Raw genomic sequence first — 26,390 nt, 5'->3', positions numbered from 1 at the left:
AGGATGGAGTGCAATGGCACGATCTTGGCTCACTGCAACCTCTGCCTCCGGGGTTCAAGTGATTCTCCTGCCTCAGCCTCCTGAGTAGATGGGATTACAGGCATACACCACCACTCCCGGCTAATTTTTGTATTTTATTTTATTTTATTTTTTTAGTAGAGACGGGGTTTCACCATACTGGACAGGCTGGTCTTGAACTCCTGACCTCAGGTGATCCACCCACCTCGGCCTCCCAAAGTGTTAGGATTACAGGCGTGAGCCACGGCACCTGGCTGGAAGAACTTCTATAACCTGTCCTTCTTACAAATCTAAACACAATTTTGTACCACTGGGATATTACAAGTTACAAAAAGAAATCAAAATCACTCAGGCCATTTTTCTTTTCTGAGGTACAAAGAATGCCTCTCCTACCTGCACCAAAAATTGTTTTTCTTGAAATTTTATATTCTACAAAATTTCTAAAAATCAATTTATTTTAAATAGTTGAAAGCACTCAAATAATAGTCATACAGATGACTATCTGCATGGAGATAGCAAACTCCATTCATTTGAAGGTAATTCATTTGAAGATTCATTTCATTCATTTTGAAGATTTCATAAATCTTAAACTAAATTTGTTTCTCATCTTAAAAAGTGTGTAAATTCCTAAATCTAGTCACTGAAATCAAGGAGCAAGAGTTCCACCCTGGAATTTAGATTTTCCCTGGACTAACTTTCAGGGCTGCTCCCAATACCATGGCCCAGTTTGTACTACATAACTCAAGTTGAGGATGGACGTGTAATGGACAACTGCTTACTGTATTTAGCGGCCAATAAGAATGTTCCTAGATGCTCTTGAGTTTGGTGTTCCAGCTTTAGTTTAATAGCTTAGCAGTGAAATGCTAGCTTAAATCAAGTTTTAGTAAAATCATGATGGAGAATATATCCTTACTTGAAGGTGCAAGAAGGAGTGCAGCTGGCCTAGTAATACGCTACTCTAAATCCATTATTAACGTTTCCTTCTGTCAGCAAAAAAGGCAATTAAAAAATCAGTACATCTGGGCCAATACAAGATTTCCTGAAAAAGCTGCAAAAATCCTTTGGATCTTGACAGCAAAAGAACCTCTAAGGAGGCCCTTGTTTTGTTTAGGTTTTATTTGTCTGTATACAGGGCTGCTTTTGTTCTAATCTTATTAGAACATTGCACTTACAGGGATTTATTTTTGAATTCAAGAAATTAAGACTTGCTTGACCTCCTAGTTCAATCCAAGAAGACTGTGCCTTTGGTGGCCTAACAACATAGGCCAGTATGGCAGATTTCTGGTCAGTGGCAGCTATTTCTGGGAAACTCAAAACACTGGCCTCAGATGACCTAGCTTGACTGTTCTCTATGCCTTTTTCAAGTGGGCAAAGAACTCTAAAATTAAGCCCTGTAAAACACAAATCATAATGCCTATTCTTGAGCAAAAGAAAGCATGAGGAAAAAAAAAAACCAGTTACATGATATAATATAGGCAGATTTTATTTTGTTTTAATAAAATCTGAAATACGGTACTTTTTAGTATCAGATACAAGAGCTTGCCCAACTATGAGAAATTTTCACTATGATATTAATTTCCTTTCTATTTTTTTAAAGTGTTAAAATCACATTTCCTAGCTTGGCTCTTCTTAAGCAACTACAAGAGTTAAATGATATTTACATTAAATGAACATACCATTATTAATGTGCTGCTTTAAAAGATAACATTTATGTTACATTAGGTGTGTCAGATAATATTTTATTTAATTATTTTTGGCTTTTGCTAGCATTTTTATTTTGCATAGGTAAACACCAAGCATTTGTACTTGGTGTAGCTGTAGCAAAAATGAATTTCTGTCATGAAAAATTTAAAGAGAGTAACACAAAGGCAGTCTGGCAGAAGAGTTTTATGAGATAATGTTTGAAGGGCCACAAAGAGAAGAAAACAGCTATGTTCTTGGATTATGAATGCTGCAAGCCACTCCATCGAACATTCTTTAACTGAGCATATCACATTCCTTTCTAGGGGGAAACCCCTCCTTTCCTTGAGAATAGCATAAAGAAGAATCAGTGCTTGTTGTACTTTGAAGGCTTTCTGCAAATTCCTTTGCCTTTTGGTAAAGTTGATCATGGTGTCATAAAAAGAGAATGGCACTCAGTGGGTAACACTGGTACTGGTGACAAGCTGATTCATTATTCTTGGTATTCTAGAGTAAATTCTAAACCTCGCTTTAAGAAGTAATTTATCTGAACAAATAAGGGAACTGGAAGGACTCTCGTAGTCATTAATACTTTCAGTGGAAATCACACATTCCTTCACAAAGATGTACAGCATAAGACCTAACTTGCAACCTAGAAAGAGTAATTATGTGGAGATGGAACGAGGCAGAATTCCCTACTATTAGACAGTCTTATTCTGAGAATTTGGTTTTTCCTAGCACATAATTATCAACCACAAAACATCAATATTGGATGAGTAGACAAACAAAATGTGGTATACACGCACGATGGAATATTACTCAGCCTTAAAAAGGAAGAAAATTCTAACACATGCTACAACATGGATGAACCCTGAAGATATCATGCTAAATGAAATAAGCCAGACACAAAAGGGCAAATACTGGATGATTTCACTTATATACGTGGTACCTAGAGTAGTCAAATTCATAGGGACAGAAAGTAGAAGGGTGGTTGCCAGGGGCTAAGGAGAGGGGTGAATGGGAGTATTTAATGGGTACAGACATTTAGTTGGGGAAGATGAAAGAGTTCTGGAGATGGATAGTGCTGATGGTTGTATAACAATGTGAATATACTTAATATCATTGAACTGTACACTTAAACATGGTTCAAGTGGCAAATTTTATGTTATATATATTTTACCACAATAAAAAAGACCAAAAATTGATGTTAAAAAAGTGTTAAAAACCTGTGAATTTTTGGAAATGGCAAATATGTACTTGAATGTAGAAGGAATGAACTAAAATAAGTTGCTCTGAGGTGTCTTCCATATTGAAAATATATAAAATTATGTAATTCACAACATTTTCAAACAAAAAACACAATTTGGACTTCTTCCATAAGGCACAACTACACGCTGGTTAATAAAACAGTTCTTGGGAGAAAAAACCATATTTAGTATTTTTGAATCCATGGTAAATTCTTAGCCACAAAGCTAAATTTTAATTTAGTGTAATGGCCCTGTGAAATCTAGTGGGATGACAGTAAATTTATATAGTTGTACAACCACCATCTCAATCCAGTTTTAGAACATTTCCTTAATCCCCCCAAATTCCCTTGTGTCACATCTAAGAACTCTTTGCCTAACCCAAGGTAATGAAGATTTACTCCTATATTCTTTTAAAAGTTTTATAGTTTTAAGTTCTTAAAGTGAATCTATGATCCATTTTGAGGCAATTTTCTTTTGTGTATGGTATGAGACAGGGTCTAAGTTCATTTCTTGCGTATGGATCTCCAACTGCTCCAAGACCACTTGAAAAAAAAAAGACTATCCCCTTTTCCATGTAATTGCATTGGCAATCTTGTTGGAAAAAAATTGACCATAAATATGAGGGTTTATTTCTAGACTCTTTTCTGTTTCAGTGATCTGTATATCTATCCTTATGCCAACACCATACTATTTTGATTATTGTAGCCTTATAGGAAGTTTTGAAATCAGTTATCCAATTTTTTTCTTTTACAAAATTGTTTTGGCATTCCCACATAAATTGTAGGATCACCTTGTTGACTTCTACAAAGAAATCCTACTGGGATGTTGATAGGGACTGCACTGAATCTATAGATCAATGTGGAGAAAAATACCATCTTAACAATATTAAGTCCTCCATTCCAACAGTATATTTCTGTTCATTTATTTAGATCTTTCTTTCGCAGCATTTTTTAGTTTTCAGTATGCAAATCCTATATTATTTGTTCGATTTATTCCTATTTTATTCTTTTTATAATATTGTGAATATTTGTTTAACTTTATTTTTGGGTTATTTTTTGCTCACATATAGAAATTTAGATAATGTGTGTATATTCGTTTTGTATCTTGTGACCTTGCTAAGCTTGCCTATAATGCTATTAGATTTTTTGTGGATTCCTTAGTATTTTCTACATGCAAGATAATATCTCTGGGAAAGGATGATTTTACTTCTTCATTTCCAATCTTCATGCCTTGAATTTCTTTTTCTTGTCTTAACTGCACTGGCCAGAGTCTCCGGGACAATAGTGAATAGAAGTGGGGAGTGGACAATCCTCATCTTGTTCCTGGTTGTATCAGTTTTCTATTGCTGCTTAACAAAGAACCATATGCTTAGTGGCTTTTTTTTTTTTTTTTTTTTTTTTTGCTAAGCTTATTGACATTTATTTACATTAAGAAAGAAGAAAAAATACTTTGAGAATATTCACAACATATGGTATTTCTAGCTTTCAGGTATTTTGTTTCATGCAGTGCTTTTACACTGACAATAATACTTCAAAACACAGAGGGAAACAGATATGGGAGGTTTTGCCCATCCAGTTAGAAAACAGTGGAGAGACACTCAAATTTAAAGTGAGCAGCAATGCACTTCAGTCTACAGCCCCAGGAGGCAAGAAGCACAAAGACCATCACAACTGGGCAGGGGCCCACTATCCAGCTGGTTTCATAATTGCCAAAGCTGACTCTTGAGACTGGATGGGGCCCTGAGAAATTACTAGTAGCTCATCCTCTGAAGGTCCTCAGATAGGCTTTATTATTCTAGACATTTAAATGCAAATTGACTGGACTACAAATTCTTGGGAAACTTAGCTTTGGCATTTCCTGATTGGCAATCTCTTTAAATATCCAAATCTAACATTGTATTTAACTTACTTCTCAGACCCCAAATTGCTCAAAAACATTATCACTAGATTACTGTAGAAGTTCCATCTTTTTCCTTTAGGAAATTTCTGAGTTCTAAAAATAAGCTCTTCTAAATATGGCTACTAATTTAATGTCATCTCAAAAAAGCAAAATAGTAAATCAAGAATTGTAGTTTTCCATGGCTAACTCCAGGCCAGAGGGAAAAATGCTAACTCTCCCTAAACAGTAAAAAATTATAATAAAGATGTTGGCCATACAAAATATGAAAGATTCCAAGTATCAGTTAATTGCTAATGAAATATTTAAAAGTTACTAAGTCTATTATAAAAATCTACTTATAAGTTAATATTATAAAGACTTCTAAATTAATTGCTACTGCAATTTAAAAAATCCATCAATAAATTGCTATATTAATCTAATCACCCATTATATTTTCAGAAACCATAATTTTGAGACTTCCCACAAAAATAATCTTAATTAGGTGGGGCATTTACTATGGAAACAGCAGTGAGTAACAAATGCTAACAGCTGTTCAGAGGTATGACAGATGGCCAGTTAATGTTTAAAACTTAGTTGTCAAAGTTTGGCAGAGAAATGTGTCATTTAACAATGTTTTGTAACACTGGTGATTTACAAACTAAATACTTATTCTTTTTTTTTTTTTTTTTAATTCTTTTTTTTGAGGCGGAGTCTGCCTCCGTCGCCCAGGCTGGAGTGCAGTGGCCGGATCTCCACTCACTGCAAGCTCCGCCTCCCGGGTTTACGCCATTCTCCTGCCTCAGCCTCCCAAGTAGCTGGACTACAGGCGCCCGCCACTGCGCCCGGCTAATTTTTTGGATTTTTAGTAGAGACGGGGTTTCACTGTGTTAACCAGGATGGTCTCGATCTCCTGACCTCGTGATCTGCCCGTCTCGGCCTCCTAAAGTGCTGGGATTACAGGCTTGAGCCACCGCGCCTGGCCTAAATAGTTATTCTTTTAATAGGAAAATTTATACTAGAAACTGAGAAGACTGAAAACTACTACCAAATAATATTTGTGAAATGTTTTTTATCTGAAACACGTGGTTTTTCAGTCCATCAAAAACTCACCCACCCACTGACCTTTCAGTGTATCACATACAAATTCCAACCCTAACTGATTCAAAGTATCATTACAAGACATAAATAACACGTTAACACACCAATTTCCAAGAAAGTATAATTAATGGATGACAGGGTAACATTTCATTATTTTATATTAGATTTGTGTAATTTGCACTCACATGTAAAGAATTAACTCAGGGTTAAATCAGTTTTCCATGCTGTACTGGGTTGAATATTGTCCTTCACTCAAAATTTATGTTTACCCAGAACTACAGAATGTGACCTTATTTGGAAATAAGTGTCTTTGGAGATGTAACTAATTACGATGATGTCATACTGGATTAGGGTGTCCAATGACTGGTGTCCTTCTAAGAAGGTCATGTAAATACACAGACACACACGCACAGAGAATGACATGTGATGACGGAAGCAGAGACTGGAATGATGCATCTATGAGTCAAGGAACGCCAAGGATTGCAGGCAACCACCAGAAACTGGAAGAGACAAGGAAGGATTCTTCCCTGGATCCTCTGGAGGGAGCATGCCCCTGCCAACTCCTTGATTTAGGACTTTCCAGCCTCCAGAACTATGAGAGAATCAATTTCTGTTGTTTTAAGCCACGCAACTTGTGGTATTTTGTTATGGCAGTTCCAGCAAACTAATGTCAAATTGTACTTTACTAATTGATCTATACATTTCATATGAAGATCATCTTAGCACCAGTGCTTTTAATTTTTAAATAGAGGCATACTGCAACAAGCTGGACAAAGCAGTTACTCATGCCTCTGTATCTCTTCCCACAAAATGAGAAGCTGCGTATGTGTGCCAGGCTGGAACTACTTGGATAGCAAACATTTAGAGTTTTCTGTATCAGTTTCTAACTACAGATTTAACTAAATGTGTTTTACTCAAATTCAAAAACTTTCAGAAAGCATTTCCCTTTCAGTAGAATCACAGTACTTCTCCATTTTAATGTAAATTTTCAGTTTGGCAGTTTTGTTTCCTCTAAACAAATTCTAATAATGCTTCTTCAAATTTTGAGCTTGTTATTATTTTAAGAACATGACTAGAAAAAATAAAGTCCTAGATAATCTTTAGTTTTTCTGGGGAACTTAATCCCATTTCTTTTTGTCAGCCTTAAAATTATGGCTTCATACCTAGCTGTTTTCAATGTTATTGAGTTAACAGGAATAACATAAATATGGTAAAGATATTTCCTAAAATGGCTCAGTGGGATTAATTAGCCTTAATTAATCCATGGTCCATAAAACTATGCCCCCTGGGTGTCCCTAATTGGAATCCTTAAAAAGGAGTTCATGCCAGGGGCAGTGACTCACACCTATAATCTCAGTACTTTGGGAGGCCGAGGCAGGAGAACTGCTTGAGCCCAGGAGTTTAAGACTAGCCTGGGTAACATGGTGAGACCTGTCTCTTCAAAAAAAAAAAAAAAAAAAAAAAATGCTGGGTGTGGTGGTACACCTGTGTCCAGATACTTGGGTGGCTGAGGTAGGAAGGTGCTTGAGCTCACAAGGTCGAGGCTACAGTGAGCCAGCCTGGGAGACAGAAAGAGAGCCTGTCTTAAACAAAAAACAAAAAAACAAACAAAAAAAGGCAGACGAATTCATGTTGATTCTGCAAAACAAAACAATTCCAAATCAACCATGGTATGTGGAACATAGGAAGAAAGAAAAATGAAAGGCCAATTTTTTTTTTTTTTGACACAGAGTCTTGCTCTGTCTCCCAGGCTTAGCTCACTGCTATGTCCACCCCCTGGGTTCAAGTGATCCTTCTGCCTCGGCCTCCCAAGTAGCTGAGACTACAGGCGTGCGCCACCATGCCTAGCTAATTTTTGTATTTTTAGTAAAGACAGGGTTTTACCATGTTGGCCAGGCTGGTCTCAAACTCCTGACCTCAAGTGATCCTCCTGCCTCGGCCTCCCAAAGTGCTGGGATTATAGGAGTGAGCCACCGCGCCCAGCCTGAAACTCCAAAGTTTTAACAGCTGCTCGTCAAGAGTTGGTCGTAGCCATGTTCCTTCCTTAATGTATACCATAAACATTTAAATATTAAAAATTTTTAAATGATTAGATTTCTCTATATGGCAGTCACTTGAATTCTTCATTGATTATATTATTAAAATGTAGCCTGTTAGCCGTGAAATGAGCTTAATAAGCCTTATTTATGGTATATAGGGTATGAGGGCACATTCTAATGATGGCTTATTTCATTCATGATGAATAAGCTTTCATTCATTCATTCATTCATTTTTGAGATGGAGTCTCGCTCTGTTGACCAGGCTAGAGTGCAGTGGCACGATCTCAGCTCACTGCAATCTCCACCTCCTGGGTTCAAGTGATTCTCCTGCCTCAGCCTCCTAAGTACCTGGGATGACGGGTACCCACCACATTTTTGTATTTTTAGTAGAGACGGGTTTCACCATGTTGGCCAGGCTGGTCTCGAACTCCTGACCTCAGGTGATCCGTCCGCCTTGGCCTCCCAAAGTGCTGGGATTACAGGCGTGAGTCACTGTACCTGGCCTAAACTTTCATTTAGAAATAGCTCAGTTTGGAGATTCAGAACCACATGCATGCAAATATTGTCCAGGGCTTGGCCTCACAGTCATTAATTTGACTGGAGTTCGTATACGGCACCTGTTTCCAAAATTCAGAAGATACTGCACCTTTTTTGTTTTTTGTTTTTTTTTTTTTTAGAGATAGGGTCTCAGTTTGTTGCCTGGGTTGGAGTGCAGTGGTGTGATCATAGCTTACTGCAGCCTTGAATTCCTGGGCTCAGGTGATCCTCCAGCCTCAGCCTCTGGAGTAGCTGGGACCACAGGCATACACCACCATGCCCAGCTACTTTTTAAATTTTTTGTAGAGATGGGGTCTTGCTTTGTTGCCCGGGCTGGTCTTGAGCTCCTGGGCTCAAGTGATCTTCCCACACTGATCTCCCACAGTGCTGGGATTACAGGTGTGAGCCACTGCTCCTGGTCTTATACTGCATCTTTTTAACAGGCATGGTTCATTTCCAGTTCAACAGCTCCTCTTTCAAATTGACCTGCACTGACAGGGCAGATGCCAATAAGGCAGATACTTCTTTAGGTTTATAATGTAAACAAATGCAAAGGAAAGTTAAGTATGTTTTTCTCATTAACATCTAAGAATCTCCTCTGAAATTGTGACAATTTATACTAAACAGTGCAGCAGTTATTCCAAATGAATGCTTTCTGTGAGGTCTGAGATGTTCACCATTGGGGAGTGAGTGGCAGCCTGGCTCAGTCTGAAAGTCCAGTTTGTGTCTGAATAGCTGCCCCTTTCTTTGTGTAAGCCAGTAATGTTCCTGCTTCTCTCCTGCAATCTCAAGCTTGATGTGCTCAGATACCTTGTCATATCAGTAAGAAAAAATACAACTTTGAAACCAATTTGGGCTTCTCTTAGTGTTTAAATTACAAAAAGTCTTTGTTACAAAAAGTCCTTGATTCAAAAGAAGGTCAGTAAATCTACCTGGCAATGACCTAACCACTGACCACACTGAAATAAACAAAATTTCCACACATTGCTGCAGCCTTTTCTAAATATTCCACTAACTAGTTCTAGTAAAGGGTATAAACTTCTGTGGGAAATTCACAATTGTGAAAACTTTCTGCAGCGATGACAGTGAACATATACTACTTAAGATAAATTACACTAAAGAGAAGACCCAATTCCTTATCTTCCTGAGCACATTTCTAAACTATGTTCCCCAGCTCTCACATCCAGGTGGGCACATGACTAGCAGTTGCCAAGGAAGGTGAGATAAACCCATTTCCAAGCTTGACCCTGCAAGATTTTCCATGTTCTCTCTTCTCTCATTTGCTGGCTAGGTTCAAAGGATACAGTAGAAGATTCCAAGACCCTGGGAAATAGCCATGTGACCTAGTGGAAGAGGCCTGGGTCTCTGAATGATGGTGTGGAAAAGACCTCCTTCATCTACCTGCATTGGACTGTGAAGTGAGCAATAAGTAAATTTTTATTCTGTTAAGCCACTCAAATTTTAGAATTGCATGTTATAACGGTTAGTCAGCCCTAATTAATATGTATACTATATACAAAGGCCAAACTAGGTATGAGAATCTGATAATTAATTTGAACTGACCACATGTGGGGAAAGAAGCAACTGTTAGATACCTACGGCTGCATTTAGTGTGAAGCTGAAGCATAATGCAACAAACACTCTTAGTTGAGCTTTTCCCAAACTGGTCCTCATCAAAACAGAACTCAACAGGATTGTGAATAAAAGCTCTGTGCCTACATTAGTTTGAGAAATGCTGTTAAACAAAGTTAAAAAGGCTTCTTTCCTTTAGATCATCTCAGAGCTATCAATATACCAATGCCCATTGTGCATCTGTATAAAAAGACTAAAGAATGTAGCATTTCCCAAACTTATTTAGTCAATAAATAATTTAACCACTAAATTTAAGATCTACTTCCCCTTCCCACCATGGCAACACCCATAGCCACCTCCCAGAGCAATGTTCTGTGGAACACATTCTGGGAAATTTTGCTTTAGTTTCATTTACATCATATGGTGAATTATTCAGCACCAAACAGTTCTAGGCATCCCGAAATAAGTATGATTCTCTCATTAAGGGAAGGTTTTTCTTGTAAAAAGACTAACATGTTCAAATACCATCAAAACCACCCAAGAGTTTTCACTGTTGAAGTGAACCAAGTTCTCTAAGAAAGGTATTTTACTTAAAATGTGACTGAAATGAAAATGGTCAGCTTCTGCTTTTTTCCTTTGTATCCCAGTCTGCTGTCAGTGGAGCCTGTAATATTTAAAGATGGAGTATACGCTTATGGTTTAAGGAGAAGACCTTGAGTCTATGGAACAAAACCATGTTAAATATTAAATGTGTGTGGGAATACAGCCTATTGTACAGTATCTCATTTGCTTTTCTCTCTCCTATACTCATGCTATACTCATGTTTTAAAGTACTGTGCAAAGCAATAAAAAGTAATCACAGCTAACCTCAATGGATTCTTCTAACAGAAATATAAGATAATTCAGTAAAGTAGGTTTGTACTCTACTGTTTTTAAAAACTCACATATCACTTGCATGCATTATGTACATATAATTTACAAAGATATATAATTTTTTCCCCATTGTAGCCTGCTAGGCTCTATTGTATTTGTACTGTACATATACTGTATTTCTTTTTTCTTTTTTTTTTTTTGAGATGGAGTTTCGCTCTTGTTGCCCAGGCTGGAGTACAATGGAGCGATCTCGGCTCACTGCAATCTCCACCTCCTGGGTTCAAATGATTCTCTTGCCTCAGCCTCCCAAATAGCTAGGATTACAGGCATGCACCACCACAACTGGCTAATTTTGTATTTTTAGTAGAGACGGGGTTTCCCCATGTTGGTCAGGCTGGTCTCGAACTCCTGACCTCAGGTGATCCACCCACCTTGGCCTCCCAAAGTGCTGGGATTACAGGCATGAGCCACTGTGCCCGTAATTTTTGATGGATGATTTACTGTGCCCGTAAATTTTTGATGGATGATTTCTCACATTTCTCACAGACTTAAGGCAACTGAAAAGGAGTGTTATGATAGACATTTGAGAATTCATGTAAAGTAAAAAGGTATGCTAAATACTCAATTTTTTTTTTTTTCTGAGACAGAGTCTCGCTTTGTTGCCCAGGCTGGAGTGCAGTGGTGTGATCTCGGCTCAGTGCAGCCTCTGCCTCCTGGGTTCAAGTGATTCTTGTGGCTCCGCCTCCTCAGCTCAGTCCTAACTGGGACTACAGGCATGCGCCACCACGCCTGGCCAATTTTTGTATTTTTAGTAGAGACAGGGTTTCACCATGTTGACCAGGATGGTCTCGATCTCCTGACCTCCTGATACACCCGCCTCGGCCTCCCAAAGTGCTGGGACTACAGGTGTGAGCCACCATGCCCGGCCAATATTTAATTCACCAAAAAACAAGAATAATAAAAAGACAGACTTACATCTAGTAGTGTGTGAAGATGCTGATCCTGGAAAACACTGTGTAGAAAATCTAGATCCTTTTCACTGCAGTCTGTAAGTGCGTGAATCTCTTCCAGGCTGTCCAGCACCTGTGAGACTGCTCCTAAGGGGGACAAACAGAAAAGAAACAGCCAGTACAGAAAGTCAATGTCAGACTAACTTTTGTAACCTAAATCTTACACTTAAGAACAATGAATTCATATCAGAACTTCAAAGGCTAGTGTCTTTACTGAAGGATAGACTTAATTGAGTTTCATATCATTTAAGGACAGAGTATTTTCAGAGAGTTCATGTTCTTATCAATGCATTTGTGTGCTCTTCAGTTTTCAAAGGAAACTGCAGCTTATCTTATTTGAATTAATGAAATTTATCAAGTATAACTGAAGCACTAGAAGATCTGGACACAGCAAGTTTTATGTCAGGGAGAGAGTATGGGTGGGTTTTAGGACTCCAAGATGTTTTGAAATATTATAGAAACAAGATTGGCCTTTTACCCAGGTGCATTCCATCAAGAACTGAAGGTAAAGCCAGCTGTAGATACAGGCAACAGACCTTCAACTGGGAGCTCCTGCTGCCCAAAATAGGCTTCTTAGATTTTAAGACTCAAACTTTAGTTAACAAAAATCCCAGTCCACTCCTTTTTTTTTCCCTTTGCATACAGACCCAAGAGACCCAAAATCATTCTCATTCTGTCTTACTCTTACCCTTCTTATTCAGAAGATAAAGACAAAGTGTAGGTACACTGACACTTCCAAATACCATATTATATTTCAAGGCAAATCATTTTTGTAGGGCAAAGCAAATGGAAGTGCCATCACAAGTTTCTTCTCATAACCAGGAAATCAGGCAGATGTCAGTAGGGAAAGATACATAATGAGGAGTAACAAAGCCATTTTACACAGCCTTAAAAAAATGATCAGCCTCTTTTACACTGCAGGCAATATGCAGAATACATATACATACTCCACAAAAAAAGAGCCTCAAGGAGCTAAGTTTCAGAACATTAGTACACAGTAGAGAAACTCTTAAGAATAAGTGCCTCATTGCACATTTAAGTCTTTGGATAAGTGGTTCTCAACCAGGGGCAATTTTGTTACTCAGGTGGACATTTCCCAATGTTTGGAGTTATTTTTGGTTGTTACAGCTACAGCGGGAGGGTTGCTATTGCTATCTAGTGGGTAGAGGTCAGGGATGCTGCTAAATATCCTACAATACCCAGGACAGCCCCCACAACAAAGAATTATCTGGGCCAAAATGTCAGTAGTGCTGTGGTTGAGAAATTCTACTTTTGATTAAGATAAAAATCTTCATGCTCCAGAACTCTGTTTCTAATTCTTCCTGTCTTAGACCTCATCCATTCTCATGCAATTATTGGTGAGAATATGTATCAGTACCACTTTCCCAGAAAGCAATCTGGTAACATATATCAAAAAGCCTTAAAAATGTTCATGCACTTTGATTTAGTAATTCCATTTACGAAAATCCACCTTAAGGAAAAAAATGGAAGATTTATATATAATGATATTATCATACAAAATGGAAAATAAATCTAATAGAGGACGATTACATAGGTTATAGAATATCCATATAATGGAATATGTAGCCAAATGAAAATTGTTTTTCAAGAATTTCAAAGACACACAAAAATCTACATGATATAGAATTCAAGAAAGCAGAATGCAAAACTAAATAGACTCTATATTCCCAGTTATGATAAAAAAACAAACAAAACATATATACAAACTCAGGAAAAACAAAAAACAGAATGAAACACAGCAAAAGTGTTACAGTAGTTATCTTTACTGTCCTATTTCTATTTCATTCTGTTCTTGTCTATACTTTCCAAGTTTTTCTACAATAGCAAAAAAATAAATAAATAAATAAATAAATAGATTGCTATATAAGCTACTGATTTTTGTAGCTCTATTTAATTATGTTAAAGATTTGGGTCTTAAGCCACATACTGTGTGGTTGTCCACATGGAAATTACTGTAGTTATTTTTAAAAATTTGACTTTTTAGTTTGAGATAATTGTAGATTCACATGCAGTTGTAAAAGAATATAACACAAAGGTCTCATGTACCCTTTACCCAGTTTCCTCCAATAGTAACATCTTGCAAAACTGTAGTACAATATCACAACCTGGATATTGATATTGATACAGTCAAGCTATAAAACATTCCATTACCACAAGGGTTCCTCATATTGCCTTTTTATAGCCATGCTCATTCCCCTCCTACTCTATCCCCTCCTAACCTGTGGCAACTACGAATCTGTTCTCCATTTCTACAATTTTGTCATTCTGATAATAAATGAGGCTCCTATTCTGGGCATACTGCCTATGGGGTAGCCCTGGTCTGCAAGGAGGAGTCCCTCTAAAAATTAAAAAATAAAATAAAATAAAAAAAAAAGAATAAATGAAATCATACAGTATGTAACCTTTTGGGATTGCATTTTTTCACCTAGCATAATTCTCTGGGGCTTCATCCAGGTTGTTGTGTGGATGTACCAGTTTGTTTGACCATTCGTCTGTTGAAGGAACCATGGGTAATTTTTTTTTTTTTGAGACAGAGTCTCGTTCTGTTGCCCAGGCTGGAGTGTAGTGGTGTGATCTTGGCTCGCTGCAACATCTGACTCCCAGGTTCAAGTGATTCTCCTGCCTCAGCATCCTGAGTAGCTGGGATTACAGGTGCGTGCCAACACCCCCAGTTAATTTTGTATTTTTAGTAGAGATGGGGTTTCACCATGTTGGTCAGGTTGGTCTCAAACTCCTGACCTTGTGATCTGCCCGCCTTGGCCTCCCAAAGTGCTGGGATCACAGGCATGAGCCACTGCACCTGGCCTGGATAATGTTTTTTTTTTTTTTGAGGCAGAGTCTTGCTCTGCTGCCCAGGTTGGAGTGCAGTGGCACAATCTCGGCTCACTGCAACCTCGACCCCCCGCGCTCAAGTGATCCTCCCACCTCAGCCCCCTGAGTAGCTGGGACTACAGGTATGCGCCACCATGCTCAGTTATTTTGTATTTTTTGTAGAGATGGGGTTCTGCCATGTTGCCCAGGATGGTCTTGGACTTCTGAGCTAAAGCAATCCTTCTGCTTTGAGCTCCCCAAGTGCTGGGATTACTGGCGTGAGCCACCATGTCTGGCTGGATAATATTAAATTTTGAATTATGCCTGCCAGGCTATTGGTATCCTTTCACTGAAAACATTAAGTGGATATTAAGTGGGATAAAAGAGATAAATGGCAGAAATCAGTCCTCATCTCCCCTGTTATTCCTAAAGAGGTATTAACCCAATCCACTTCCTTCTACCTGATCTTCTCAGGATTTTTACTTTGTTTAGAGTGCCCCCCTCCCTCAAAAAATCTGGAAATTAGTTAAAAGCCAATTTTCTCCTCATTCCTTATTGAAAGCCTCGGAAAGCAAGAGACGATGTGAATAAATTAGTCACAAATATCCCACTGAACCCCTGACCCCAGCACGTCATCAACAACAGAATTGAATGATGCTATGTTTATCAAGTTACTAAAGCCAGTTCTAAACTTCTGGACTTATGAAACCACAATAACAAAAATACTAATCAAGTGCTTTTTTTGTATATTAAAAAAATCCACTGATACCACAGAAACCTAATTATCATCTTCACTCAGTTATCTTAGTGTAATCTTATTTTATTTTATTTTATTTTTTGAGACAGAGTCTCACTGTGTCACCCACACTGGAGTGCAATGGCATGACCTCAGCTCACTGCAACCTCTGCCTCCTGGGTTCAAGCGATTCTCGTGCCTCAGCCACCCACGCAGCTGGGACTACAGGCTACCATGCCCAGCTAATTTTTGTATTTTTAGTAGAGATGGGGTTTCATCATGTCGGCCAGGCTGGTCTTGAACTCCTGGGCTCAAGAGATCCGCCTGCCTCAGCCTTCCAAATTGCCGGGACTACGGGCGTGAGCCACTGTGCCCGGTCTCTTACCAGCATTGCTCGTGCTGATATATAGTCTATACGTAGCAGTTTATTAATAATATAAGATTAAAGCAAAAACAATCTTTTATCAAGTGAATACTAAGATGGTCAGTCTCAAGACTGGGAAGCAATTTTGGCTGTATCAGACCAGGGATGTATCATTTGTTGGTCTGTGAACTTCCCAAGTGCTCCATGCCATTCCTGTACCACCATCGCACTCCATGGGTTACTTACGTGTGTGCTTGTTCACCCTTTTTTCCCCTGAGCTGTAAGGTCCTTAAGGCAGCTCTTTATTTTATTCATTTTATAATATCTATAAAGTATGCACTGAATTAAGCACTTAAGGAAACATTAACAGCAGCTCCCAGTTCTTGAGTGTTTATTATGTTCCAGGAACATCCTCAGGACAACACGGTAAGGCAGATATATTATCCCACCTTCTAGATAGGGAACTGAGCTTCAGAAGGGTCATGGAAGGCCACAGCTAGTGAACGGTGGAGCCAGGACTCAAACCTGGGTTTGTCTGGCTTCAAAGTCTATGCTTTGCCTAACTTACTGCACTAATAGGCTATGCTAGGAAACATACGAGAAACCTTCAACAGCAAATTGTGTGGTTTATGCATGAATATGGAGGTTGGAAAAGAACTTGAACAATACCCTATTGGGTCAGACAATAATCAAAATCTTTTTTTTTTTCCTGAGACAGAGTTTCACTCAGTTGCCCTGGCTGGAGTACGGTGGCATGATTTCAGCTCATTGCAACCTCCGCCTCCTTGGTTCAAGCAATTCTGCCTCAGCCTTCCAAGTAGCTGGGATTATAGGCGCACACCACCACATCCAGCTAATTCTTTGTTTTTAGTAGAGACGGGGTTTCACCATGTTGGCCAGGCTGGTCTCGAACTCCTGACCTCGGGTGATCCGCCCACCTCGGCCTCCGAAAGTGTTGGGATTACTGGCGTGACCCACAGCTCCTGGCCCCAAAATCTTTATTGAATATTCCTGCTTTTTGCTAGGTACTAGGCAGGGGCTTCAGAGAAATCAGAGATATTATCCCTGGCCCTGAGGAAGGGGCTCTCAGACTGATGTGTGAAGTAGGCATATTATATCCTGAAGTAAACGGTATAGAAGAGGTAAAGACAAACTGACACACAGGTTGCCTAGGGAGGAGTTGTGGAGCTGCAGAGAGGAGGTGGATGAGCAGGAATTCACCACCCCCACACAGGATCAAAGCTGTGTTGACAGAACCAGCAGATGCTTTGCTGGAAAGCACAAAGGCATCTGTTAGCAGGCATTTAGAGTAGGCAAGAGTCACAATTCCAACAGGTCTATTAAACCTCCTTGGATCTGTCACGCTTCTGAACTGATTTATAGTCTTATCTTGTACCCAAATATGATTAACTTGATGGGTTCTCAATCATGAAAAGAAGCATTTCCCTAGTTGTACTCAAGTTGTCTATTTCAAGCTCTGAAAAGTGCCCCCATTTTTAAGTTTCTGTAATTAGGTAGAAAAATTAGAGTTTTTTTTTTTTGAGACGGAGTCTTGCTCTGTCGCCCAGGCTGGAGTGCAGTGGCCGGACCTCAGCTCACTGCAAGCTCCGCCTCCCGGGTTTACGCCATTCTCCTGCCTCAGCCTCCCGAGTTGCTGGGACTACAGGCGCCCGCCACCTTGCCCGGCTAGTTTTTTGTATTTTTAGTAGAGACGGGGTTTCGCCGTGTTAGCCAGGATGGTCTCGATCTCCTGACCTCGTGATCCACCCGTCTCGGCCTCCCAAAGTGCTGGGATTACAGGCTTGAGCCACCGCGCCCGGCAAAATTAGAGTTTTTATTCCATTTCTCCTTCATCTTTTCAAATGGAATAAATACATATTTTTGGCTTAACCTCAAAATCTGTCTTCACCCTTGATCATTTTAACACCTTCCATTAACACCTGTTCTAGTTCCGTTATTTCTTTCTTTGGGTATGACAAACAGAACAACAGAACACATTCTTGGCTGGATAGATTTGTGTATAATTGATATCTGTAGTTCAGTACCAACCATCTAAAAGTCCCATGGTGTTTTAATTCATTATAAGATATAAATAGACACAAAGACACTTCTCGGGCTTTTCCATTGCTATTGTTTTAGATTTTAAACCCCGAGGCAGTAGTGATTATTAATATAACACATGCAGCATATGCTAATTAAACTGTTACTAGTTTTCATTTTGTAGATCAATACTGTCACATATAAAAGAGCTATTTATTTTTCTCAAAGACTAAAAAGGCTGTTTTTCCTATAAAACCTCTGAATAAACTTGTAACTATCTTGAAAACAAAATCAATCAATAAAAAGTATACAAGTTCACCTCAGAGGGCAGTTGATTTAATGGCAGGACTGTAGGTATCCTATTCACCTCTGTATTCTGGGGTGTACTTTGCAGAGTGCTTTGTACCAAAAGACACTTCATAAAATGGCCCTTGATTAAAATGATGTTTTTCTGAAAAAATTCTGAAGAACTGAAAACAAAGTATGAGAAAGACTTAACCACAGAAAACAATTTCTTTTATAGTACTGTTTCCTTAAAGCCACAGTTGATATTATTTTCATACTTATATTTATATTAACAGCTTATAATTTCCAAAGTGCTTTTACACTCACTACCTTATGTGATTCCACAATAACCCTGTCTCTGCAGGCAAGTGTTTTTTGTTTTTGTTTTGTTTTGAGACAGGATCTTGCTCTGTCGCCTAGGCTGGAGTGTAGTGGCGTGATCCTGGTTCACTGCAGCCTCGACCTTCAGGGCTTGAGCAATCCTTCCACCTTAGCCTTCCAAACAGTTGGGACTAGAGGCATGCTACCATGCCTGGCTAATTTTTTAAAAGGTTTTGTAGAGATGGGAGTCTCTCTCTGTTGCCCAGGCTATTCTCAAATTCCTGGGCTCAAGCAATCCTCCCGCCTCAGCCTCCCAAAGTGCTGGGATTATAGGCAGTGAGCCACTGTGCTTGGTCAGCAAGTGTTTTTATATTTGAAAAACCAGAGGCTCAGTAGGGTTACATAACCTTTCCAAGGGCCACAGGCAATGAGCAGAAGATCAAATCCTAGAACCCAGGTCTCTGACTCCTAATTCAGTGTTCCTTCGATAACAGACTGTCCCCCACCCCCAAAATCATGTTTTATCCTCAGCAATGCACCAGAATGATTTGCATTTGGTAATGAGGTGATGTCCAATTTCTTTTGCTTTTTTTTTTTTTTTTTTTTGTTTTGAGACAGAGTCTCGCTCTGTCGCCCAGGCTGGAGTGCAGTGGTGCGATCTCGGCTCACTGCAAGCTCTGCCTCCCGGGTTCACGCCATTCTCCTGCCTTAGCCTCCCAAGTAGCTGGGACTACAGGAACCCGCCACCACACCTGGCTAATTTTTTTTTGTGTGTGTATTTTTAGTACAGAGGGGGTTTCACCGTGTTAGCCAGGATGGTCTTGATCTCCTGACCTTGTGATCCACCCGCCTCGGCCTCCCAAAGTGCTGGGATTACAGGCGTGATGTCCAATTTCTATTCTCTCTTTAATCTCAATTTGATTTACCATATAAGGTTTTTTCCTAGCCCTCAGTCCAAACTTCCACATTCATGAACTTATTAGAAATTATAATGCCCTGCTTTCAGAATAGTATTTTGTTTTCATAATTCATTTGGCAATAAAGCTTATATCTAAAAATCAGGTTATAATCATACTTTTTTTTTTTTTTTTTAAATAGAGATGGAGTCTCACTATGTTGTGCAGACTGATCTCAATCTCCTGGCCTCAAGCAATCCTCCCATCCCAGCCTCTCAAAGTGCTGGCAAGGCATGAGCCACCATGTCTGGCCTGCACATTTTAACTTTGAACACTTCTACTTTTTCAAATAATCTCACCAGTACAAACAAGTTTTTCAAAAGTTTTCTGCTACTATTATGAAATAATAGTCAAAAAAAGCATAAATTTGCCAACTGTTTAAAAAATGTTTCTAAGTCTATTTCTTTAAAGAGGAATATGCTTTTAAGGTCAATAAAAGCTTTGAGTCCAGAATAATTTCATTACAAGAGTGGAAGTCTCATAAAAAGGTTGACCAAGTAAAAATAATCCAACTGGAGGACAGAAAAATAAACAGTCAAATGTTTAGACTAAAAAGTTCTCAGTGTTAAAGTAGGCTGAGTATGTCTTAAAAATTTTTCCCCTTACATTTTACTACGAAAAGCTTCAAACATACAGGAAGTTTGAAAGAACCGTGCCCACGACCTAGATCCTACATATGTTGACAGTTTGCTGTATTTGCTTTATCACATGTCTACCCATCTATCCATCGGTTCACGTATTTTTCATTCATTTCAAATTAAATGGCAGAGTGGCCAGCATTAGTAGACTTCACCCTTAAAGACTTCAGCAAAGATTGCAATGTTTATTTTTCTCTCTGAGGTAAAATTTACATAGAATGAAATATACAAATCTTAAGTGTACCATTCAATGAGTTTTGATATACCCAGGTTTTCATTGTAATTGTTTCAATAAAGATTTGTGTGTGTATTTCTTTTTTTAAAAAATAGTACAAGCTTTATTCATAAATAAAACATAAAGATAAAAGCAGGGACATTTCCTGTTTTTAAAAGAGAATAGTGGAAGGCCGTATGCCATCTTATTTACAATCACAAGTTAGGTTTTTCAGATGGATGACAGTTGAGATTATTAAATCCCATTCCTGCTTCTCAGATTTTCACAAAATAACACATTAATTTCTCTGTGTGTGTGTATTTCTTAATTTACAATGTATAGCTATGAAACTCAGCATCACTGAGCAAATCTAGAATCTGAATCTAGCCTAGCTTCTTCTAAGAGTAATCAATACCTTTTCTTTCCTATTATATTAGTGATCAATTAATACATTTTATTACTACACATACACATTATTATCACCTACTCAATCAAAGCCCCTCCTTGCAAGCACAATACTTTTTTTTTTTTAATCTGCTTACTAAGGTATAGTGTTTTAAGTTAAAATTCGCCATTTAAGTGTACACTGTCATCACTTCAAAAAAGTTCTCTCTTGTTCCTTTGCAGCCAATCTCTTCCCTCTATCACCACATCCTGTTCAATACCTTTTATTCCCACTGCACAAAGCAAATTCTTTGTTATCAATCAAGTTATAAGCAATAATGAATCCTGTAATGGAAACTATATTTTGGATATAAGCATCTGTGCCATATCCAACTCAAGTTATGAAAACTTACATATGGTGATACATGCTTTAGATTCTCCATATGTAGATTACGGTACAGATACCTTGAAATTTATTAAAGGAAGTAAACTCTGCATATGTATTCTGTCAGCATATAGATGTTATAATCTCTAATGCCATTATGATTATTAAAATAGTCTATGCTTCCAAACAGAAACATTTTTGAGCACAAAGTTTTCAAAGTACTTTAATAACATTCTGCTGTTAACTACCCACTCGTGTAAAGCTTTACAACTAAGGAAAATCACTACTGATACATTCAAGATGCTCATTCTCAAATAACATGACAGGTTGGCTGATTAAAAAAAAAAAAAAAAAAGAGGAATGCTAAATCTAGATGGAAAGAATCCTACATTTTAATACTTATTAATTTATACGTGGTGGGCAGTCTCTAAGATGGGCCTCAGTAACCTGGTTTCCTGGTATTTCCACCCTTGTGTAATCAATCCCCTTCCCTGGAGTGCAGGCTGGACTTACTGACTCATTTCTAATGAACAGAATAGAGCAGAAGTGGTAAGATGTCACTATGAGATTAGGCTGTAAAGACTGTGTCTTCAGTCTTGGGCGCTCTCTCTCACTTTTGCCCCCTCTTTTATGTTTCGTGCTGGGAAGTGAGCTGCCATGCTGTGAACAGCCAGCCCTGTGAAGAGGACCACAGCCAGTGAGGAACTGAAGCCTGGCAACAACCACGTGAGTGAGCTTGGAAGAGGATTCGTCCTGCAGTCGTGCCTTCCGGTGAGATAGCAGCACCGGACTACAATCTCAGGAGAGATCTTGAGCCAGAGGCACACAGCTAAGCCACGCCCAGATTCCTGACCCAAAGAAACTGTGAGATGACAACTGCTGCTTTAAGGTAATTCATTACCCAACAATAGGTAACTAATATACTGTGAGATTTATATTAAATCAGCTGCAATTTGAGCTACAGATAACTAACGTAAGAAAATGTGAAAATGAATTCAATCATTAGTACCCAGGCTTTTTCATTTATCTTTGAGGTAAAGGTTTATTTTTTTAATTAGAATTTTTATTGAGATAATTGTAGATTCACATGCATTCGTAAGAAATAATACAGAGAGATCCCTTGTATTCTTTGCTCAGTTCCCCCATTGGTAACATTTTGCAAAACTATAGTATATTATCATAACCAGAATACTGACATTGATACAATCCACCCATCTTATTCAGACTGCCTCAGTTTTACAGGTACTCAACTGTGTGTACATTTCTTACATTTTAATTTTCTCCCATACTCAAATTATGCCCCTTTGTAATTAAAATCTAGCCATTACATTATTCCTTATAAATGTTCTATCTGATGGTAAAAGTTGTTAAGAGACAAGATTTCAGAATTTATTTCACAGCTCCAAATAAACAGAAAATGGACTCAGTAACAGGAAGCAATAAAGACCACTTATAGGTGATGTAATTGTCAAAGAAAAATTCACTTACCCTGAAAGTTTTCTTGAAAGCAAACTATAAAACAAATGTTACCCTTTCCCCAGAATTAATGTATTCATATGTGAAATTCAGATGTGAAGTATTAAGTGCGGTTGAAATTTTAACACTGCCTTTTTTCCTCTTATGAAAGAAGTGAGAAGTTAGTATTGTTTGTGTAACAACGCGTCAAAAATCAATACATCCAATTTTTAGTTTTATGACTAGGCAGTGTTAAAATTAATACTTAAACATCCACACACAAACAGCCAAGGAAAAAGTCAAGCTGATTATGAACCATGCAAAGCCAAACACTTTTGCATAAAAGATACACCTTAAAGGAAAACAAAGGGATACCTACTTTCTGCTGCTAGAAGTCCTAGGAGGAAGGCAGCATATGGACAAACAACAAACAGTATGATTTTAGAACAGGCAAGTTATGAAGCCACAGTTTGGCCCACTACATGAGCCACCAGAAGCACGGTCCCCCAGCCGACCCCAAAGTGAGCCCTTATGTTCCATGAGTACAGTCACTGGAACCGTTTGGGATTTCAGACATCAAACACTGGGTTCTGATTATGAATTATTTGATTTGAAATATGAGAAAAGAATATTTCTACTTTGAATTTTTTTTTTTTTTTTGAGATGGGGTCTCACTCTACCACCCAGGCTGCAGTACAGTGGCACAATCTCAGCTCACTGCAACCTCTGCCTCCTGGGCTCAAGTGATCCTCCTACCTCAGCCCAGCTCCCTCCCCTCCTGGTAGCTAGGACTACAGGCACATGCCATCATGCCCAGCTAATTTTTCTATTTTTAGTAGAGACGGGGTTTTGCCATGTTGGCGAGGCTGGCCTCGAACTCCTGACCTCAAGTGATCCACCCACCTCCACCTCCCAAAGTATTGGGATTACAGGCCTGAACCACCATGCCCAGCCTCACTTCAAGCAACACACAGTTTATCATGAGATTAAATGAATTCTAGTAAATGCATAATGTTTGCATTTCAATAATCAAAATAGAAAATTATCATTTACAGAAAAATTGTTTTACATCATAAACAATATACCTAAACATGTTTGACTTTTCATTAGATGACAAGTTTTTAAACTGTTATTTTATATATTCATATTTTCCTAAATGTATAGAGTATTACTCTTTTTATTTTCCTTTCCTTTTTTTTTTTCTTTTTTTTTTTCTGAGATGGAGCCTTGCTCTGTCGCCCAGACTGGAGTGCAGTGGCACGATCTCGGCTCATTGCAACCTCCATGTCCTGGGTTCAAGCAATTCTCTTGCCTCAGGTGGATTACAGGCACGTGGCCACCATGCCTGGCTAATTTTTGTATTTTTAGTAGAGATGGGAGTTTCACCATGTTGGCCAGGCTGGTCTTGAACTCCTGACCTCAAGTAATCCACCCACCTTGGCCTCCCAAAGTACCGGGATTATAGGCATGAGCCACTGTTTCTGGCCCCTTTTCTTTTTTTTGAGACAGGGTTTTGTTCTGTCATCCAGGCTTGAGTGCAGTGATGTACTCACAGCTTACTGCAGCCTTGACCTCTTGGGCTCAAGTGATTCTCCCGCTTCAGCCTCCCTAGTAGCTGGGACCACAGGTGTGTGCTACCACGCTTGGCTAATATTTTGACTTCTTACAAAGTAGAGGGTCTCTGTATGTTGCCCAGGCTGGTCACAAACTCTTAGACTCAAAGCAATCCTCCTGCCTTGGCTTCTGAAACTGTTGGGATTACAGGCATGGGCCGTCATGCCTGGTTCTTTCTTTCTTTCTTTTTTTTTTTTTTTTTGAGACAGAGTCTTGTTCTGTTGTCCAGGCTGTAGTGGCAAAATCATAGCTCACTGCAGCCTCAAACTCCTGAGCTCAAGTGATCCTCCTGCCTCAGCCTCCCAAGAAGGTAGGACTACAGGTGTGTGCCACCACATCCGGCTAATTTTGTTGTTATTGTTGTTGGGGGGACAGGGTCTGGCTCTGTCACCTAGGCTGGAATGCAGTGGTGCCATCTCGGCTCACTGCAATCTCCGCCTCCCAGGCTCAAACAATCTTCCCATTTCAGCCTTCCAGGTAGCTGGGACATATAGGCACATGCCACCACACCTGGTTAATTTTTGTATTTTTGGTAGACATGGGGTTTTGTCATGTTGCCCAGGCTGTTCTGAAACTCCTGAGCTCAAACAATCCACCCACCTTGGCCTCCCAAAGTGCTAGGATTACAGGTGTGAGCCACTGCACATGGCCCAGCTAGCTTTTCTTTATTTTGTAGAGACAGGGTCTGACTATGTTGCCCAGGCTGGTCTGGAACCCCTGGGCTCAAGTGATCCACTCACCTCGGCATCCCAAAGTGTTGGGATTACAGGCATGAGTCACCATGCCCAGGTTTTAGCCCTATTTCTAAAGATGAAAATGGTAGTAGAGATCTTGACCTAAAATCTCAAAGAGATTTATCCTAAATATATTATAAGCATGTGATTATATCATACAGCCACAGTATGACAATACAAACCGTTACTGGATCCACTCCCCTTAAATAGGGTTCACTGTAATCTGAGTGTGAGGAGGGAAGAGAGAGGTTTCAGCTAACAAAAGAAGTTATAGGTGGAGGGAACAAAATGGAGTGGAAGAAAAGAGAGACATGAAGCAATAAGCAGCACTGGGGACCACACCTATAAACACAACCAGATCCCTGCCTTTCTTGTGGGAAGGGCTCTGGATAATGACCAAGTGAGCACACGAGAAAAATGGCAAGGCTTTCTCCTCAGAGTCTCTTCTCTAAGATTCCCATTTCTGAATGTTTTTGGAAATCACCTTCATTCAAAAGAGGAAGATTCACATCCCAATTGGTAAAGGTCAAAATGAGGAACTGTAAAACTGCTGGAATGGGAAACTTGATCTTGTCATTTAAAAAAAGTTTTAAATTTTTGTGGGTACACAGTATATATCTATGGGGTACAGGAGATATTTTGATATGGGCATATGACGCATAATGATGTATCCATCACCTCAAGATCTTGTCATTTTGCACAAGGTACAAGCACATACTAATTGGTAAGAAATTCTGTGGGTGTGTATGTGATTGTGTAGGTACACACATGTATAAACAGAAGAGAGGAGAAGCATAAATACTGACAGATGCTCATAGTACCAATAGGGAAGAAGCATTAGTACATTCATTCTTCCTATATTGCTGTGGGACAAACACCCCAGGCTCTAGGAAGGGCCCAGGGCCTCAGTCCCAGTGGTAATATATGAATATTGATGAAGCTAGTACCAGAGTACAAAAATCAAAGTCAGCACAAAATCAAACATGACAAATATGGAGTGACTCTAATGAAAGAAAGAAAAAAAGCTGAGGCCAAAGGACACATGATTCAAGAGTTAAGTAAATAAAAAACGCATAAATAAAAATTTAGAACACACACACGCACACACACATTTACATATACATATAAAAGGACCCTATGGGCTTTTAGTAAATGATCCTTGAGAATATCACACTGGTAAGATGGAAATCTCAGCATTTTATAAAATGGTTTCCGTTTTTTATTTTTTTAATCTCTTAATTTTTTTTTTTTTTTTTTTTGAGACGGAGTCTCGCTCTGTGGCCCAGGCTGGAGTGCAGCCACGCGATCTCGGCTCACTGCAAGCTCCGCCTCCCGGGTTCACGTCATTCTCCTGCCTCAGCCTCCCGAGTAGCTGGGACTACAGGCGTCCCCCACCACGCCCGGCTAATTTTTTTGTATTTTTAGTAGAGACAGGGTTTCACCGTGTTAGCCAGGATGGTCTTGATCTCCTGACCTTGGG

At 39.0% G+C, this 26,390-nt stretch overlaps 1 protein-coding gene across 5 annotated transcripts in view; it reads right to left on the bottom strand.

Moving 5' to 3' along the window:
* Positions 1 to 26,390, bottom strand: part of CASK (calcium/calmodulin dependent serine protein kinase) — a 408,963-nt gene that overhangs the window by 84,586 nt on the left and 297,987 nt on the right. For all 5 annotated transcript variants that reach the window (XM_023202786.2, XM_023202787.2, XM_023202789.2 and 2 more), the window contains one exon: positions 11,918 to 12,039. In XM_023202786.2, the coding sequence (XP_023058554.1) occupies positions 11,918 to 12,039 (122 nt within the window). The remainder of the gene's footprint in view (positions 1 to 11,917; positions 12,040 to 26,390) is intronic.

Source organism: Piliocolobus tephrosceles, chromosome 12, assembly GCF_002776525.5.
Source record: "Piliocolobus tephrosceles isolate RC106 chromosome 12, ASM277652v3, whole genome shotgun sequence".
In the NCBI taxonomy this organism is placed as follows: domain Eukaryota; kingdom Metazoa; phylum Chordata; class Mammalia; order Primates; family Cercopithecidae; genus Piliocolobus; species Piliocolobus tephrosceles.
Note: the sequence above shows the minus strand (reverse complement) of the source record. Positions and strands in the feature narration are given on the sequence as shown.